The 17,209-nt window shown below is 40.9% G+C and overlaps 1 protein-coding gene across 1 annotated transcript in view; it reads right to left on the bottom strand.

Annotated features, from left to right (window-relative positions):
• The window catches only part of POLA1 (DNA polymerase alpha 1, catalytic subunit), a 340,991-nt gene that overhangs the window by 45,961 nt on the left and 277,821 nt on the right, over positions 1–17,209 (bottom strand). The window contains exon 36 of the mRNA XM_049766833.1: positions 16,827–16,923. Coding sequence (XP_049622790.1) covers positions 16,827–16,923 — 97 coding nt within the window. The remainder of the gene's footprint in view (positions 1–16,826; positions 16,924–17,209) is intronic.

Raw genomic sequence — 17,209 nt, 5'->3', positions numbered from 1 at the left:
CTGCCATTCATCTCTCTTAATTCCTATTTCTGTTTTGTTTTGTCTTATCGGACTTCTTTCTTTTAAAGTTAAAGACATCTGTTTTAAGATAAGTGGATATATCACAGTATGCAACATTTTCATGTCAAAATACTTACATTATTATATTCTGAGTTAAATTATTTAAGATAGGAAAACATTTTGATACACTTCTGGCAGATGGAGTCTGCAGGATGGAGTCAACTTCTTTCAAAGCACCACCACCGGCTACGGCAGGGAGAACAGTCTCTGGCATAAAAGACGCACAGACCACTGTCTCAATAAGTGCTTTTTGATTAAACTTCCACTCAGATATATTTTGAAATCATCATGCATTTGTCAAACGAGGAGCTGTGATTTATAAAAGCAGTAGAGCACTTAAAATGAACAGCAAGAAAGACAAAAACGTCTCATACCACACAACTCTATCTGTGCTTATTAAAATCTCATACACTTTGGAGTGATATAGCAGTGGATAGGGTGCTTGCCTTGCACATGGCCAACCGGGTTCGATCCCTGGCATCCTATATTGTTCCCCAAGTACAGCCAGGAATGACTTCTGAGTGCAGAGCCAGGAGTAACCCCTGAACAATGCCAGGTGTGGTCCCCAAACAATAGGAAGGCAAATCTTATCCAGTCTTCAAGGTCCAACCCACAGACAGCACCACAACCAGGAATCCTTTCCTGGCACTTGGTGTGAAGCTGTGGCAACTCTTCAGACCCTACTCTAGCTTTTGGGCCATCTCCCTCTGAGTTGAGGCACCTTCAAACAGCAGGGCAGAAGGAAAACTTTCAACAGCTCTTAGAGCTGATGGGGGCATTTCATTTGAGATTGAATTTTCATGGGAAGAATGTCAGCTATCTGGTTCCAATAGCAAAAATAAAAAATGATGGATGGGGATGTTATTCTAAAGGAAGGCAAGATAATGTAAACACAGATGATTAGAATGAAGAAGAAGAAAATTAGTAGGAAATCCCTTATCTCCAAAGCAGGAACTTTATCTTGCTTGCATGTGTCCTTTGTATATCACACAACACAGCCACTTCACAAACCGTTGTGAGTACATTGGAGAGGGTGGCTGGAGTGTGGAGGAGAGAGAAATAAAGGACCAGACCTAAGGTTCTGTAATGCTCTTTTTGAGTTTGGCTTTACTTTTTAAAGACAAAATAAAGGACTTCAAGGCCTGAATGAAAGTACAGTGGGTCATGTGAGTGATTCCTGAATGCAGAGCCAGAAGTAAACCCTGAGCAGCACTTGATCACTTGATGTAGTCCCATGACAAAAAAGGGAAAAATATGGACTTCAGTGTTTGAAATTAGCTACCAAACCCACCATTTTGTTTAAGTCTTAATTTTTAGAGACAGAGATAAGGCTTGTGGGGCTCATAGATGAAGGGGAGAAAGGATCCCCAAGGCTTCTCTAGGTGGGAAGAATTCAGTCAGGGTTAATTCAACTGAACCTAATGACACAATTATAATTCCATCCAGCTACCATACTGCTGGCCCCAAGGTAGGACAATGCTAATGGATCTTCATAAACTCGGAGAGAAAGAACTACTCTAAGAATAAATTTAGTTGATATTCGGTTTTCTTGCTAGGAGGGCTTTTATTCGTAGAGCAGAAAATCAGAAAGGGCACAAACTAAATTGCAAAAATCAATGTCAGACCTGGGCATGGAGCTACAGGGTAACTGGAGATGTAAGGACAAAGTAAGACTTCATGGTTGATTCTCTTAGATAATTAAACAAAACTTAAGGATTCGAAGGAATGATGAAACATGTCAGTTTGTAAGAGTTTTTAAGTTTTTTTGTGTTGTACAAACAATAAAAAGCTCATTTGATTTGTTTTTGGGTCTCACCAGGTGGTGATCAGGAGCTACTTCCCTCTTGGGGGGGGGAAGTAATTGTAGGGGGTTTGGCAGCTGTCACTTCCCATAGCACTCAGGGGACCCAATGAGCTGATCTACAACATCTTTCAACCACTGTACCGCAGCACACCAGTGTGCCGTGAGATACTGTCTGGTATGCCGTGGGAAAAATTCCAATTTCATCTGTAACATGCAGCTTCGGCTCACAAATAGACCAATCATTAGATTATTTCCTAATAAAGTAATTACAAAATAATTTCTTTGTGTTTATTTGATTCCTATTCAAGAGAATTACTTTTTATATAGTCAATATAGGCAGAGTAAATGTTTTTTTTTTTTTAACATTTTCTAATGGTGGTATGCCTCGTGATTTCTTTTTTTCATAAAAAAGACATGCCTTTGCACAAAAAGGTTGAAAAACACTGATCTAGTGGGTTGAAAATCATCTGTGGAGCCTCCCAGACAACCTGAGCACTAGTGTAGAGGCTTCCCAAAGATGAAAATGATTAATGAGAAGCCAGTGTTCTTTTGGAGAGGAATAATAACAGTTAAGGTCAAGAAGAAATGAGATAATTCTGAGCTACGTAAGTGAGCCAGGTTTCCTAACAGAAAAAGAAGATGCAACTGAACTAGTCCCTAGGCTAGAAAGTGCACAGAGGAGAGGTAAGAATTCTGAGCACCGCCACATGTGCATCCCAAAGCAGAAAAAATAAAGAACAAACAGAACCCCCCAAATATGTCTGAGCACAAAAACAACGGGGGTGAGACTCTAAATCACCTAATTTGTTTGAAGCAAGTGGAGCTGGAGATGTTTCATGTAGGACACATTTTAGCTTATATAATGTTATCTTCCTCTGAGAGGACAGACCTTTTAATATTTCAGGCTGCATTTTAATTTACTGTTTTACTTTAATAGTTTTTTGGTGGTGCTGGGAATGGTCACAGGGATTACTCCTGGCTCTGTGGTCAGAAATCACTCCTGGCAGGCTCGGGGGACCATATGGAATGCTGGGATTTGAACCACCATCTGTCTTGGATCAGCTGCATGTAAGGCAAATGCCCTACCACTGTGCTATCTCTCCATCCCTAGGGTGTATTTTTTTAAGTTAATTTTTTTTTTATTTTTGGGCCACACCCTGAGGTGCTCAGGGGTTACTTCTGGTTCTGCGCTCAGAAATCGATCGCTCCTGAAGAATGTCATGGGTATCTTTAGAAGGACTGCACTAAATCTGTACAGTGCTTTAGGAAGTATTGACAGTTTACTGATATCAATCCTGCCAGTCCATGAGCAGGGTATGTGCCCCCATTTACTTGTGTCCTCTTTTATTTTTTGAAGAAGGCTTTTGTAGTTTTCTTTGTATAGGTCCTTCACCTTTTTAGTTAAGTTGACTTCAAGATATTTGAGTTTGTGTGGCACTAATGTTATGATGAATGAAATAAGTCAGAGGGAAAGAGATAGACACAGCACAGTTTCACTCACCTATGGGTTTTAAGAAAAATTAATGACATTATTATAATAATCCCCAGAGACAATTAGAGATGAGTGCCAGAAAGACCGGCCCACAATATGAAGCTCACCACAGAGAATGGTGAGTGCAGTTAGAGAAATAACTACAATAACAACTATCATAACAATCTTGATGAGTGAGAGAAATAGAATGCCTGTCTTGAAAACAGGCGGGAGTTAGGAAGGAGGGAGGGGGCATTGGTGATGGGAATGCTGCACTGGTGAAGGAAGGTGTTCTGTTTATGACTGAAACTAAACTGTAATCATGCTAGTAGTCATGGTGCTTAAATAAAGATTTTACTAAAAAAATAAAGAAGAAATCGCTCCTGGGGTCAGAATGGTAGCACAAATGGTAGGGCATTTACTTTGCATGGCACTAACCTAGGATGGAGAGTGGTTCAATCCCCTGACATCCCATATGGTCCTCCAAGCCAGGAGTGATTTCTGAGCACATAGCCAGAAGTAACCCCTGAGCGACACTGGGTGTGGCCCCCCCCAAAAAAAAGGCAGAGGGGGGAGGGAGAGATAGCACAGCAGTAGGGTGTTTGCCTTGCAAGCAGCCAATACAGGATGGATTTGAATTTGTTGGTTTGAATCCTGGCATCCCATATGGTCCCCCAACCCTGCCAGGAGCAATTTCTGAGCACAGAACTAGGAGTAACCTCTGAGTGTCACCGAGTGTGACCTCCAAACCAAAAATAAATAAATGAATAAATAAAATGGACATTTAAAAAAGAAAATCACTTCTGGCAGGTTTGGGGACTATATGGGATGCCGGGGATTGAACACGAGTCTGTTCTGGGTCAGCCATGAGCAAGGCAAATAAATACCCTACCACTGTGCTACCAATCTGGCCCCTTATATTAAATTTTTTATTTAAATACCATGGCTACAAGATTGTTCATAATACATTCCCCCCTTCAGATAAACTTGTTCGTAATTGAATTACAGTCATACAATGTACAACAACCTTCACAGTAAGGCTGCATTTTTACTTTATTGGTTTTTTTTTGGAGGAGGGTATATCTGGTGATGCTCAGTGGTTACTCCTGACTCTACACTCAAGAATTACTACTGGTGGGGCCGGGCGGTGGCGCAAGAGGTAAGGTGCCTGCCTTGCCTGCGCTAGCCTTGGACGGACTGCGGTTCGATCCCCCGGTGTCCCATATGGTCCCCCAAGCCAGGAGCAACTTCTGAGCGCATAGCCAGGAGTAACCCCTGAGCGTCAACGGGTGTGGCCCAAAAACCAAAAAAAAAAAAAAAAAAAAAAAAGAGAGAATTACTACTGGCAAGGTATTCAGGACAAAAAAAAGTGCTTGGAGATGCTGGGGAGCGAACCCATGTCAACTGCATGCAAAGTAAGCTTGCTACCTGCTGTACTATTTCTCTGGCCCCAGGGCTACATTTTAAAAAGTCAAGAAGCAGAGCCGTCAGCGGGGGGAGGAGGGAGGGAGCGAGCGGGAGGAAAATAAATTAAAAAAAAAAAAGAAGATAAAAAAAAAGTCAAAATTTTAAGTGGATAGTTTTGAGATATTGTTAGTGCAAAGCACTAATTCTGGGGGAAGAAACTTTAGTACAGCTATATCTAACACTAAGTGCTTTATTTAGGTGAAGTAATAACAGATTATTATAGCTATTGCACAAATATCAATAATTTAATATTTGTGAAACTTACATAGTGTATTCTATCAAGATACTTAAAGGATCTACTCTCTTCTCTGCTATGAGTATTATAAACCCTTTCCTCCTAATTAATCTGCAATTAATTCAACCAACCTCCAATTAGTCTTCTACAACATTACACTACTTAGACAATAAAGCAGTTTCTAGGCTGGGTTTTAAACCTGGGCTAAAATAGACTACTACAGACCAAAAATGGTTCTGGGATTTCTCTTTGTGGTGTAATTTAGATGTCATATCTAATTTGCTGTCAGGACTATTGTTTCACTGTGCAATTTATATGTCGTTTTGAACGGTAAAGGCATCACAGCTTTATTGAATTAAACCTTCTGTCTTTATTTAGGGTCTGATGTTACATGTTTGTGCGTGTATGTTTATTTTTCCAAAGCTGCTTTTGACATCAAGTAGTGTAGAAAGATTATGCTCTTTTGATTTGCTTACTCTTTCCCTCATAAATATAAACACAAACTGAAAAGAATCCCTTACACTAAAGAAAGAGCATTTTAATTATTATTTTTATTATTTTGCTTTTAAAAGGCAGGGAAGGCTGAATGACAAAGTCATATGAAATTACAGAAGGCCTGCCTGTTTTGTAACCTATTGCTTTTATCATTGACTCAATTAATCATTTCTCTTTGAGAAAAGAAAAAAACAAAGCGAAACAAAAAATAAAGGAAAAGAAACTGTTTCCACTGATAGTTTTTGTGATGCCAACTTTAAACATTAGAATTCTTCTCATGACTCCATAATCTCAAAGAAATGTCAATGGTTCCAGACTTGAACTCATAAGGGACAATAGTTCTCTTACCCAGATGACACTACTTAGTTGAGTGTTGGTTGGTCCATTTGTATTTGTCCTTCCTGTCCTGGCAATGGGTTCAGATTCTAAACTTAAGTCAGGACTAAGAAGACAAGCCATGGAAAGGCTTCCAGTAGACCATTGGAATAGCCATCTGAGTAATTTTTAGTGCATGGAATTTCATAAAGTTTTTACTAGATAATTACACTTCCTGATTTTGTAATTAGTGGAAGTACATGCAATTACATAATAATTATGATAGTAATTACGTAATTAAGATGTATAATTATGTAGTAAAAAACATCATGGAAATAAAACCATCTACTGTGTAAGCACAATACATTTTAAAAGTAATTTCACTAGCTCAACTGGTTAGAAATACTTTTCTTCAAAATAAAGTGATTAACTTACATTATGGTCTAACTACTTGAAAACTGTTTTTAATATTTTCCTCTCATTGGTGATAAGACCATCAACCATAGTGTTGCGGTCTTGTAACTACAAGACACAGCCATCTGTGCATTTTAAAGATGAACAGGAAAGGATTTTAAGAGGGGGAATGAAGACCAATCAGAGGCGGTGAAGTAAGGACAGTGGTGGAGGGAGATGGCACTTTGGTGGCGGTGGGGAGATGTGCCGTTAATTTAAGCTTAAGCTCTATTGTAGTAACCATATTGCCTAAATATAATAAGAATTTGGTAGCAAAACCAAAAAAACAAACTCTTGCCACATCTGTAATAAAAGCAGACCTTTCTTCATATTTAGACATGGGGTTTAAAGAAAAGGTACCTGATTACAACCAGGAAATTTGTTGCCCAAATATATTGCAATTTTCTTCACAATGTCACCTTCCTAAAGAGGATGAGAAAAACACAGAGACAAAAAACAAGACAACTTCACTGATGGGAAAACAGAGAGAGCAGCAACTTCCTGGAGCTCCCTGTTTCTGTCACACTGATAGTGTTGGGTTTTTTTGTTTTGTTTTGTTTTGTTTTGGGGCCATACCCGGTGATGGTCAGGGGTTACTCCTCGCTATGTGCCAGAAATCAAATTGCTCCTGGCTCGTGGGACCATATGGGATGCCGAGGATCAAAGCCAAGGTCCGTCCTGGTTTGGTCACATGCAAGGCAAATGCCCTGTCGCTGTGCTATTGCTCTGGCCCCTCAGGTGTTGCTTTTAAAAAGTCACTATCAAGAGAAGCTTCAAGCCACTGGGAAACTCTTACTCCTTGATCCTAAATCTCTCCTAGCCACCATGTCAGGCCATAAACCTTTTTTGGGGGAGCTCTTATCCCAGGGTATTCCCAGCTTACTACTCAGGGGTTGGCCCCTGTGATGTTGGGATCTAACCCAGGCCTCCAAAGCATATGCTCCAGTGCTCTGAGCTCATTCTCTAGCCCCAGTGAAGTGTGATTATAGAATCTACTTGTGAAGTTTAGGTGACAATTCTTAGACCTGGGTAAGGTATTCTGAAAGTCTGAGCACTGACCAGCTGTTTGGAGGACAGTATGGGACGGGAAGGATCAAACCTGGGTTGGCTGCATGCAAGTCTAACGCCCAACCTGCTGTACTGTCACTCTGGCTCCAGCTCATTGGACATCTTAAAAGTTTTGCCAAAAAAAAAAAACCCGAAAAAAAATTTTGCTAAAAGGGTGACCCTAAGTAACAGAAGAATAAAATGGAAGTAGGCTTTGGTTATGCAAAAGAGCGAATGAATATCTCATATGCAGTGTCCTCAAACTTCAGTGCGCCTGAACTCACCTGGGAAGCTGGAACGCAGAGGCTTGGGGCAGGAAAGACAGTATAATGGGTAAGGTGCAAGGCCAAACCGGATTTGATCTAGCACTACATATTGTTCCCCGAGCCTACCAGAAGTGATCCCTGAGCACACAGGCTGGTGTCAACCCTGAGCACAGTCAAGGTGTGGTGCTCAAAAACAAACTAAAAAAAAAAATGCAGATGTGTCTGAAGGGCTGGAGAGGGCCTAAAACTTCTGGTTCCTAACCAGCTCCCAGGTGGTGTCTGTGGCCCCAAGGCACTGATGACACTTGGAGGAATAAGGTTGGTCTTGGAAAGATAATGAAAGAGGGAAAAAAAGCTGTTCTGATGCTGTACATGTTGTTCTCTTCCCAAATCACATCATTTGACTATTTCTTTCAAGTGGAGTAAAATATTTCATTGTAAAATGCCAGCAATTAAAAATGTAAGATGCAAATTTTACACTGAAAAATGCTATAATTTTCCTTGTTATCAGTAGAACCTCCTCAGAACATAAAAAAGAGAAAATAAAATGAGCTTCAATCCTCCCAGAGATAATAAGTCTAGTGTTCATTGGAATTTCTCCAGCTTGCATATAAACTATTAATTAGAATCACAAAGGTTACCTAGTTTTGACCATTAGCATATTGTATTTCCCTAAGTCATTAAAAGTTAAAACCACAAAATATCTGACAATAATAACAAAAACCTCCAAATACTGAGGATTAAGTAAGCCATTTTTTCTATTACCAAAAATCTTTATATCTTTTCTCTTTTGGGGCCAAATTCAGAAATGCTTAGGAGCTATCCCTAACTTTTTGCTCAGAAGTGAATCCTGATGGTACTTGGGGAAGCCAAGGAGTACCAGGAATTCGACCCAGGGTCGATGCAAGAAAGTCAAGTGCTTTAACCCATGTACTAGCTTCCAGCCTGTTATTCTTTTCTAATTGTAAGTTGTTAGCTATATTCTAAACTTCCCCATGGTCTGCTGTGAAAACAGTTCATTTTAAGTAATGCAAGAGTTGTTAAAAAGATGGAGTTTCTTGTTACCCACGTGAGTCTATTTTCCATAAAAAATTTTTTTGTGATTTTTGGGTCACACCTGGCAACACTCAGGGGTTACTCCTGGCTCTATGCTCAGAAATCTCTCCTGGCAGGTTCAGGGGACCATATGGGATGCTGGGATTGGAACCACCGACCTTCTGCATGCGAGGCAAATGCCTTACCTCTGTGCTATCTCTCCGGCCCCAATTTTCTATAAAAATTGTTTTATAAAATTATAAAAAATACATTGGTGATGGGAATGTTGCACTGGTGATGGGTGGTGTTCTTTACATGACTGAAACCCAAACACAATCATGTATGTAATCAAGGTGTTTAAAAAATTTATAAAAAATAAGAATTTTTAAGTAGAGCAAATTTGTGCTTAAAGACATTTCCATTCTCAATACAATTCTATATGTATTTGATAGGTAGATTTGTGTGTGTGAAAAACAGAAGAGGCTTGTTTCTAAAATGGAATCAATTTCCAGACAATAACCAAACAATGTGAAACAGGGATGGAGTAACTAGGCCAGGAATCAGCCATCTTGGCTACTTGTGAAGGAACAACAATGTGAAGAAGGGCTGCCACCTGTTATGGCAAGAACTCCAGACACATCTGCTTTTAATTTCCTACCTCTAGCAATGCTAAAACTCCTGTGTTGTGACTTTGACAGTTCAGGGAATGAAACAGAAATCCTGAACATTGAAAAGGGGTCTGCCTGAGATCCTCAGAAATCTCCAAATTCCCATATGCTAATTATTACTATAGGCAAAGCATATAATTTCAGGCATACAACTCTTATTTTCTGGATTAAAAATACATTATAGGATTCCTTCACTTTTCAGTAATAGGCTTCCCACTTCCCACAAAGTGATATAATTATTACTACTTCATGAGTTTAACTCTTTAGTGGATGAGGAGCAGAAAACAAGCTTCTGTGGCAGTGAGAGTGGTGAGTTAACCTGTCGAACTAATTAAGTGACTTGGCCTTGCTTCCATTTAGTGTTCAAATTGGTCACCAGCAAGATGACAGAGTCTGAAGCATCTCTCTTTAATACCACTCACAAAAAGAAGAGATGAAATAAATGTGCATGTAGCAAGAACTTCAGTGACTTCGTTTTGTTCATGTATACATTTTGGGTTGTAGGGACACAACTCAGGGCAAGACTCAGGGATTACTACTGGCTCTGTGTTCAGGTCACTCCTAGCAGTGCTCAGGAGACGAAATGCATTGTCGGGGGATCAAATAAGGGTTGGACACATGTAAGGCAAGCACCATCATGCCAATACTATCTCTCTGGACCTCGTGACTAACTGGTGGCACAATAGAGTCAAGCCAAACAATACAGAAGGTTGTAGAATTTGATTATACATGGCCCTCCATTCTTGCTCAGGATGGTTTTCTATCTGAAGAAAACCCTAAGAATTTCTCCACAATATTTGAAATTGGTTATGTGGTTATTTTTCACTAAGAATTCATTTGAGAAACTGGCTATGATGAACAAAGTACAGAGAAACAAGATACAACCATCTTCTCCCGTGAATTCAGGAGCAGACAAGATCAAAGAAAACCAATTCAGGTGAAATGGGTGCTCTGGGAATGTAAAAGAAGATCAATTTCTTTGATCTTTGTTGTTTGGGGTCCACACTAACCTGTATTCATAGCTTACTTCTGGCTCTTCAGGGATCACTCCTGGCAGGGATTGGGAGATTATATGAGGTGAGATGGACTGAACCAGGGTCAGCTGTGCAAGGTAAGTGCCCTATTATTATTCTACTGTACCAGCCCTTTATCTGAGTTTCTTTGGCAATACAGCAAGGCACAACCCATTGCTATTTCATAGGACTGTTGCGAAGACATGGCGGGTCTGTGAAAGGGTGATAGGAAACTATAAGTTCCCTTACAGAGGAAATGCAGCTGTTACTATCAGGCATGAAGAAAAGGGTACTAGTAAGGAATGGGAACATTTACAGACAAAAACCAAGCTGGTGAGAAGAGAGTGCAAGAGAAGTAAACTCACACTTCATTTGGCTGCTAGGAGCCAGGATAAGCGTAACCTCCACACACTTCTCACTCAGTACACTGGTGCTCATGGCTTCCCACATCTCTTTGTGAGAGACAGAGTGACCTGAAGACTAGTTTTTCTTGGCCTGAGGTGACTCTGGTAAGAAGTGAGCTTAACAGGTGCTTAGACCAAGGCTAATCACCATCTTTTCAGTAAATCTAATGAGGCACCTCCAGTTCTTTTCTTCAGCAGAGTCCTAAATTATGGTGTTTCGATTCGGGCTGAGACAAATGTGACATGTTCAAAGGAGTTCATGGAAAAATTCAGTAAGCAGACCATCTGGTATGGGTTGAATTGTGTCCCTCTGGAACTCACATTGGCACTTGTCTTACACATGGCTAACCCAGGTTCAATCCCCAGCACTCCATGTGGTCCTGCATCCCACCAGGGGGGAATCCCTGAGTGCAGAGCTAGGAGTAAGCAATGACCACTCACAGGAATGACCCAAAAGACAAACTGAAGAAGAATTAAGTTCAAATTGGGTTATCAGCCTGTGTCCTAATCTAATAAGGCTGGTGTCCTTATAAGAAGACAGTGATTAGGATACATGCATCAAAAGGAAAAACTATGAAAAAAAGGATCTGTGACAGAGAGGACAGTGAAGAAATATCCCTGCCAATACCTTGCTCTCAGACTGCCAGCTTCCAGAGCTGCCAGGAACAATCTTTAGTGGTTCAGCTGCCCAGTCTACAGTACTTTGTATGACAGACCTAGTAGACACAGAGGGGTCAGAGAGATATATAGCAGGGAAAGTAATTGCTTTGAATGTGGATGGCCCAAGTTCTACTCCTGGCATCCCATGTGCCTCAGGAGTGATCCCTGAGCAGAGCCAGGTGTAAGCCCTGAACAATAGCAGATGTGGACTCACCCCAATACAAAGATACAGATAGAAAATATGCCGATGAAACGATGTTCCATGTTATATGTCACCAGGGAAATATAAATACAATAAAGATATCATTCTGCAGCTCTGAGATGGCTAGAATTGGGAACACTGACCACAGCATATGCTACACAGGGTGTGTGGCAGCAGTTGTTACTCCCTGCTACTCTACATGCAAACAAGGCCACCACTTCGGGTAAAAGTGGCTTCCAAACCAAACCTACTCTTACCATATGAGCCCACAACTGTGCTCCCTGATACTAATCTCCAAAAATTGAACATTTATATCCACACAAAACTCTCCACATAGGTGTTTATAGCAGTTTTACTCATATCAAGACATAGAAAAACCAAGTCATATTTCAGTAGGGGAATGGATAATCTGAGGAACATCCAGACAAGAACACATAATTCAGTGCCCAAAGGGGGGAGGTGGAGAGGAGGACAGAGGGCGGGAGAAAGTGCAGGTGAGAGAGAGGGAGAAAGTGAGAAAGAGAGGGAGAGAGAGAGAGAGAGAGAGAGAGAGAGAGAGAGAGAGAGAGAGAGAGAGAAAGAGAGAGAAAGAGAAAGAGAAAGAAAGAGAGAAGGAGAGGTAGAGGTAGAGACAGAGACTGAGCCACCTTCCCATGTGGGATCTGTTACACTTTGCTGCTGCCGATGGGTCTGTTCCCAATGGACAGTGCTGGAAGCACTGGCCATTTTTCATGGTCTAATAGTAAAGATGGAACTCAGTACATTAAAACATACATGTTATTCTTACCATGCCGAATAAACAAAAAGGCTCAGTTGAAGAGACCTGTTACTCCTCCCAAATTTTTAAGCCGACTTAACTTGAAAAAGATTTGAACTGAGTGACATTTGAACTCCTCTACCAGTTCACTTAGCCCCACTCAGGCCATACCACCATGGGAGAAGGTAGTCAAATGGAAACATTATGTGCTACAACCATGAAAATGAATTTTTACTTCACATATTGCCACTATGCTCCCCTGAAACTTCCTTTGGCTCTATTATGCCATCTGTGTACATTCTGGAGTAGTTACAATAATAATGCCAAAGTCCCGCAGAAATAAGATTTTTTAAATGTGATGTAGTTACAGTGAATAAGCAGTAAACACTTCACCAAAGTGAATAACAGTTCTTTGATGTTTTAAAAGAAAGGGAAAAATACCGAATGGGGTTAATTCACATTATGGACTAATGGTCTGTAAACCTTTATATAGCAAAGCACTGGAAAAAGCTTTGATAAGAGCTACTTTTCAACATAAAAATATACAAACTTCTTTCAAATAATTTGCACATTTTTTCCTCAAAGTCAAATTGCTAAGTTTCAAACAAAAATTAAAGCCACCATCCAGCCAAAACTCTGAAAATACAAATTTTATAAAGGAAATGGTAAAACAGCTTCAGTGAAGAAAGGCCATGAGGGGGCCCTGATACATGGAGTGTCCACCATGAAATCCTGCAACCTGATCCAGGGCACTTCTGGTCAGAAGATACTGCAATCCATGGTAAGTTACATACTTGCATGTGGTGAGTTCCATCTTACACACAACTTTGATGCTAATGTCTACTGATGCTCTGGCTTTAGCCCAAATTGCATAAACATATTTGCCTTCTGGATCCTAGAGATTTTCCATTCATTTTGATGACAGCAAATCACAAAAGAGCAATTCATTCTAACTTAAGAAGTGAAGCTCAGGGGCCAGAGTGATAGTACACGAAGAAGAGCACTTGCCTTACATGAAGCTTGTCACCCCACCCCCATCTTCTGCATAACCTTACCGGCCCATTTCTGGGAGGGGTCTTTGGAAGGTAACAAAAGGATTGCCCGAGGGGTGTAAAGGGGATTGATTGAGAGAGAGATTGAGGGAGAAGAAATAGGTTGAGATGCTGGGCGGCTGAAATGGGCTGCTTAAAAAGGGTAGCCCAGGTGGCTACGGCCTTGAATAAAGCTTCATGTCTCCTGAAACCTGACTGTTTGTGGATCATTTCCTCACAGCTATCCTGAACCCTCATACCCTGCAGGCTGGAGGGGTTGCAGGCACGTGGCCCTGGCTGGCAGGGAAAAGTCTCACCCTCCATCAATCTCACCATCATCCAGTCCCATCCAAGACTCTATAATTAATATCATTAATATCAACAAAGCTGACCTGGATTTGATCCCCAGCATCTTCTATGGTCCTATGAGTCCTGACAGAAGTGATTCCTGAGTGCAGAGCCAGGTGTAAACCCTGAGCACCACCAAGTGTGGTCCCAAAAAACAACCTCCCCAAAATAGGAAGTGAGTCTTATGTTTAGAATTATATTACATTTTCATTTATGAAACTTCCCTGCAGTTGTTGCTGGTATTTAAATATGATATATAGAAAACTATATTCTTTTTTCCAATTAGTCTTTATGGAAAACAACTTGCTTTCAATTTTCCTTTATTTACTAGTCACTAATGTGTTCAGTGTCCAAGACAGAAGTCCTCAGACTTGGGTGGATATGAAAATTATTGGCGTGAATGCACTTGAATTCTTAAACTCTTTCTTAAGCTTAAACTCTTTGAGTTCCTTCACACTTTCTGAGTTGAAGGACCGAGGGTATATTGGTCCATGGGTTTGTAAATTTATATACCCCTAGGTGACTCTTACGCATTCATAAAATGCTACTTTCTAAAAATCCTCTGTGTTTGGATCATGTGAAAAAGACCCAGATTTTCCATTTCTGGCTTATCACCAATAAATACTCTAGCAGTGGTCCTCAAGCTATGGCCCACAGGCCACATATTATATTTGTTCCCGTTTTGTTTCTTCACTTCAAAATAAGATATATGCAGTGTGCATAGGAATTTGTTCAGTTTTTTTTTTATTATAGTCCGGCCCTCCAACGGTCTGAGGGACAGTGAACTGGCCCCGTGTAAAAAGTTTGAGGACCACTGCTAGAGCCTTTAAGCTTTAATGACGGATCTGAAAATGCCCCAGCAGGGAAATTCTAGCCTAGTCACTCACTCCTCAACTATAAGGAATAATAAAGAAATGGAGGCTCAATGGAAAAAGAAACTTTCCTCCCTTTCCTTCTTCTTTTTCTTATTCTTGTGGGTCTCAGAGTGGCACTGAGAGTCACTAGACCCATACCTGGCAGTGCCAGGGGGCCAGATGGGGCAGCAGCTCGAACCCAGGGTCCTGTGTATGCCAGACATGAGCTCTATTCCCTTGGAGTTATCTCTCTGGCCCTGAAGAAACCATTTCATTAATAAGAATTATATAAATAAAACAAGGATCTGAAAACTTTCATGTTTCTTATGTCAGGTACATGTACTTCTTTTCCTTTTTTTCCTTCCTTACTCTGACACATATAAGAACCCTATCAATAATTCACTTAATTGCTTCACTAAGTGAATCAATAATTCACTTAGTGCTGTTTCATTTTGGGGAGTTTATTTACTTTTTGGTTTTGTGGGTTATACATTGCAGTGCTCAGGGCTTGCGCTTGACTCTATACTCGAGGATCACTTAGAGAACCAAGTGGTGCCAAGGGTCAAACCCAGGCCAGCTGCCTGCAAGGTAAGCAGCTTCCCTGCTGTCCTATCTCTCCAGCCCCACTTAATGCTGCTTTTGTGGTGAACTCCCAGATAGTCTACTTATTAGGCACAAAGGATCCCAAATGACCCAACTCTCAAACCTGTAAAATGAGACTAGAAAACAGTATAAGTACACAGATTTTGTCAATAATACTCTCTGGGAGCCAAGCAAGACACTCAGAAGTGACTGCTCTATTTTTATTAATTTTCCAGCATGACAACACATACACACACACTGATGTTCTCTAAGAAATGGGGGAGGCATCTAGTGACTGTCCAGAGCTCTCCTGCTGGTCTCCAGGCTGTACCAGACTTTTTAAAAAAATTGCTGATCATTAAAGACTGATTTGGTCTCTTAGAATCTTCTATTGATTCTAAGGGGGTAGATTCAGAGAGAAGTGAAGGGAGAACAAATTTAGATGTAACCAACCCAGCAGACACTGACAAAGTCTTCATAAGAAAATTAAGTGCTAAATTCTCTGAATTCAGAATGGCTTTAAATAAAGGTCCTTTGGGGGCAAAAGAGAGCTAGCTATTCATGTTACTGAAACTAAACCTGGGCTAAACTTCAGTCATGGATGGGACTCAAAAACTTAGTTACTAAGAAGGGAATTTCTTCTTAAGATAAATTTTACTAACTCCCTGAAAATAATGCTGCGGCTACCTACAGACCACGTTCCTGTCCAAAGATCAGATACTAAATAAAACTCGACCCACCAGGTGCAAAGTGTTTCCTATCCCTGGACAGCAGAGCCAAATAAGTCAATGTATTTGCATAGAATTTCAAGTCTACATTGACTGGGGCCAATTATGGCTCAAATTGGGAAGACCAAATCAAGGGCAGCAGGGGACTTAGATAAGAAAAGCCAGCAAGGTTGCCTGCAGCTTGAACATCAACAACATGTTGAATGGTTTTTCACTGACCAACAGCGGAAACACTATGTGGGTAGCTAATAAGAAAGTGTAAACTGGTCTTTGGAAAAAATATTACAAGTAATAGAAATGTTGTCAATTTGATTTTCGAGCCAGAGTCAACACCCAGCACCTGTCGTGACATTTTCCAACAGCTTCACAGATGTGCTGAAGCTTTTCCAGCCTGGGGAAGCGACTGCAGGGACACTGAGCCTGGTCTGAGTGTTCCAAGGGGCCCTGGGGGGTCTCCATTTTTGGGATGGCCTCAATAAAAAACTCTGCATTGTTCTTCTCTTTCAAATTGAACCCAACCCTGGTCTTCGAGGAATAGCAGAGACACACTCCAGCTTTCTTTTTTGGTGCTAATATCTGGTTTTTGTAGACCCAATGATCACGTTGCCTATGCTTACTTTATTACAATTACTAAACGCTACAGAAAATAGCATTTTCAAAATACAGCATTTAAAGGGTCTTTTTGTGTTGTTCCTCCCCCAACGTCCCACTTTTATCGAGAACAATGGGAGACAGGCTGTGGGGGCCAAAGTTGGGGATTCCTATGCCACCACCCCTCACACAGGGGAGGCCCGTGGCTCACAAGGGCCCCCACAGTCTGCTCTGGAGACAGCACTGAGATGCAGCACGAACAACCCGACACAGTAGGTCTGTCTTTTATGATGCAAATTTTCACTTTAAACTCAAAGGTAATTACAGTATTTTAACGTACCTTTCTCATGATCCGTAGTAAGTTTCTCCAGTGCATAGTCCACATCAAAAATGTACCGGTAAAAGCACAGCTGGGTATACAGGGCCTTGTCAGAATACTGCAATAGAACGGAAAATCCATGAATACTACCACTGGGGAGGGAGAGATGGTGAGCTCAAGCTGAGCTTTAACTTGCAGCCCCAGTAGCATTTTGCCTTTTCTTTAAAAGAAGGCGGGGAAGGGGAGAACCCTACGAAAGGTGTGTCCCCTAGGAAAGCAGACATACCTTTAATAATTCACAATTAATCCCAATACTTCGATTTCAGGTTGCTACTTGCAAAGCTGTAGACTGCTCCCGCCATGAAAAACCCGATTTTTACCACACTGCAAATTCGTATGTGCTC

This window comes from Suncus etruscus, chromosome X (genome assembly GCF_024139225.1).
Source record: "Suncus etruscus isolate mSunEtr1 chromosome X, mSunEtr1.pri.cur, whole genome shotgun sequence".
NCBI classification, from domain to species: Eukaryota; Metazoa; Chordata; class Mammalia; order Eulipotyphla; family Soricidae; genus Suncus; species Suncus etruscus.
The sequence above is the reverse complement of the archived record's forward strand: the minus strand, read 5'-3'. Positions and strand labels throughout refer to the sequence as shown.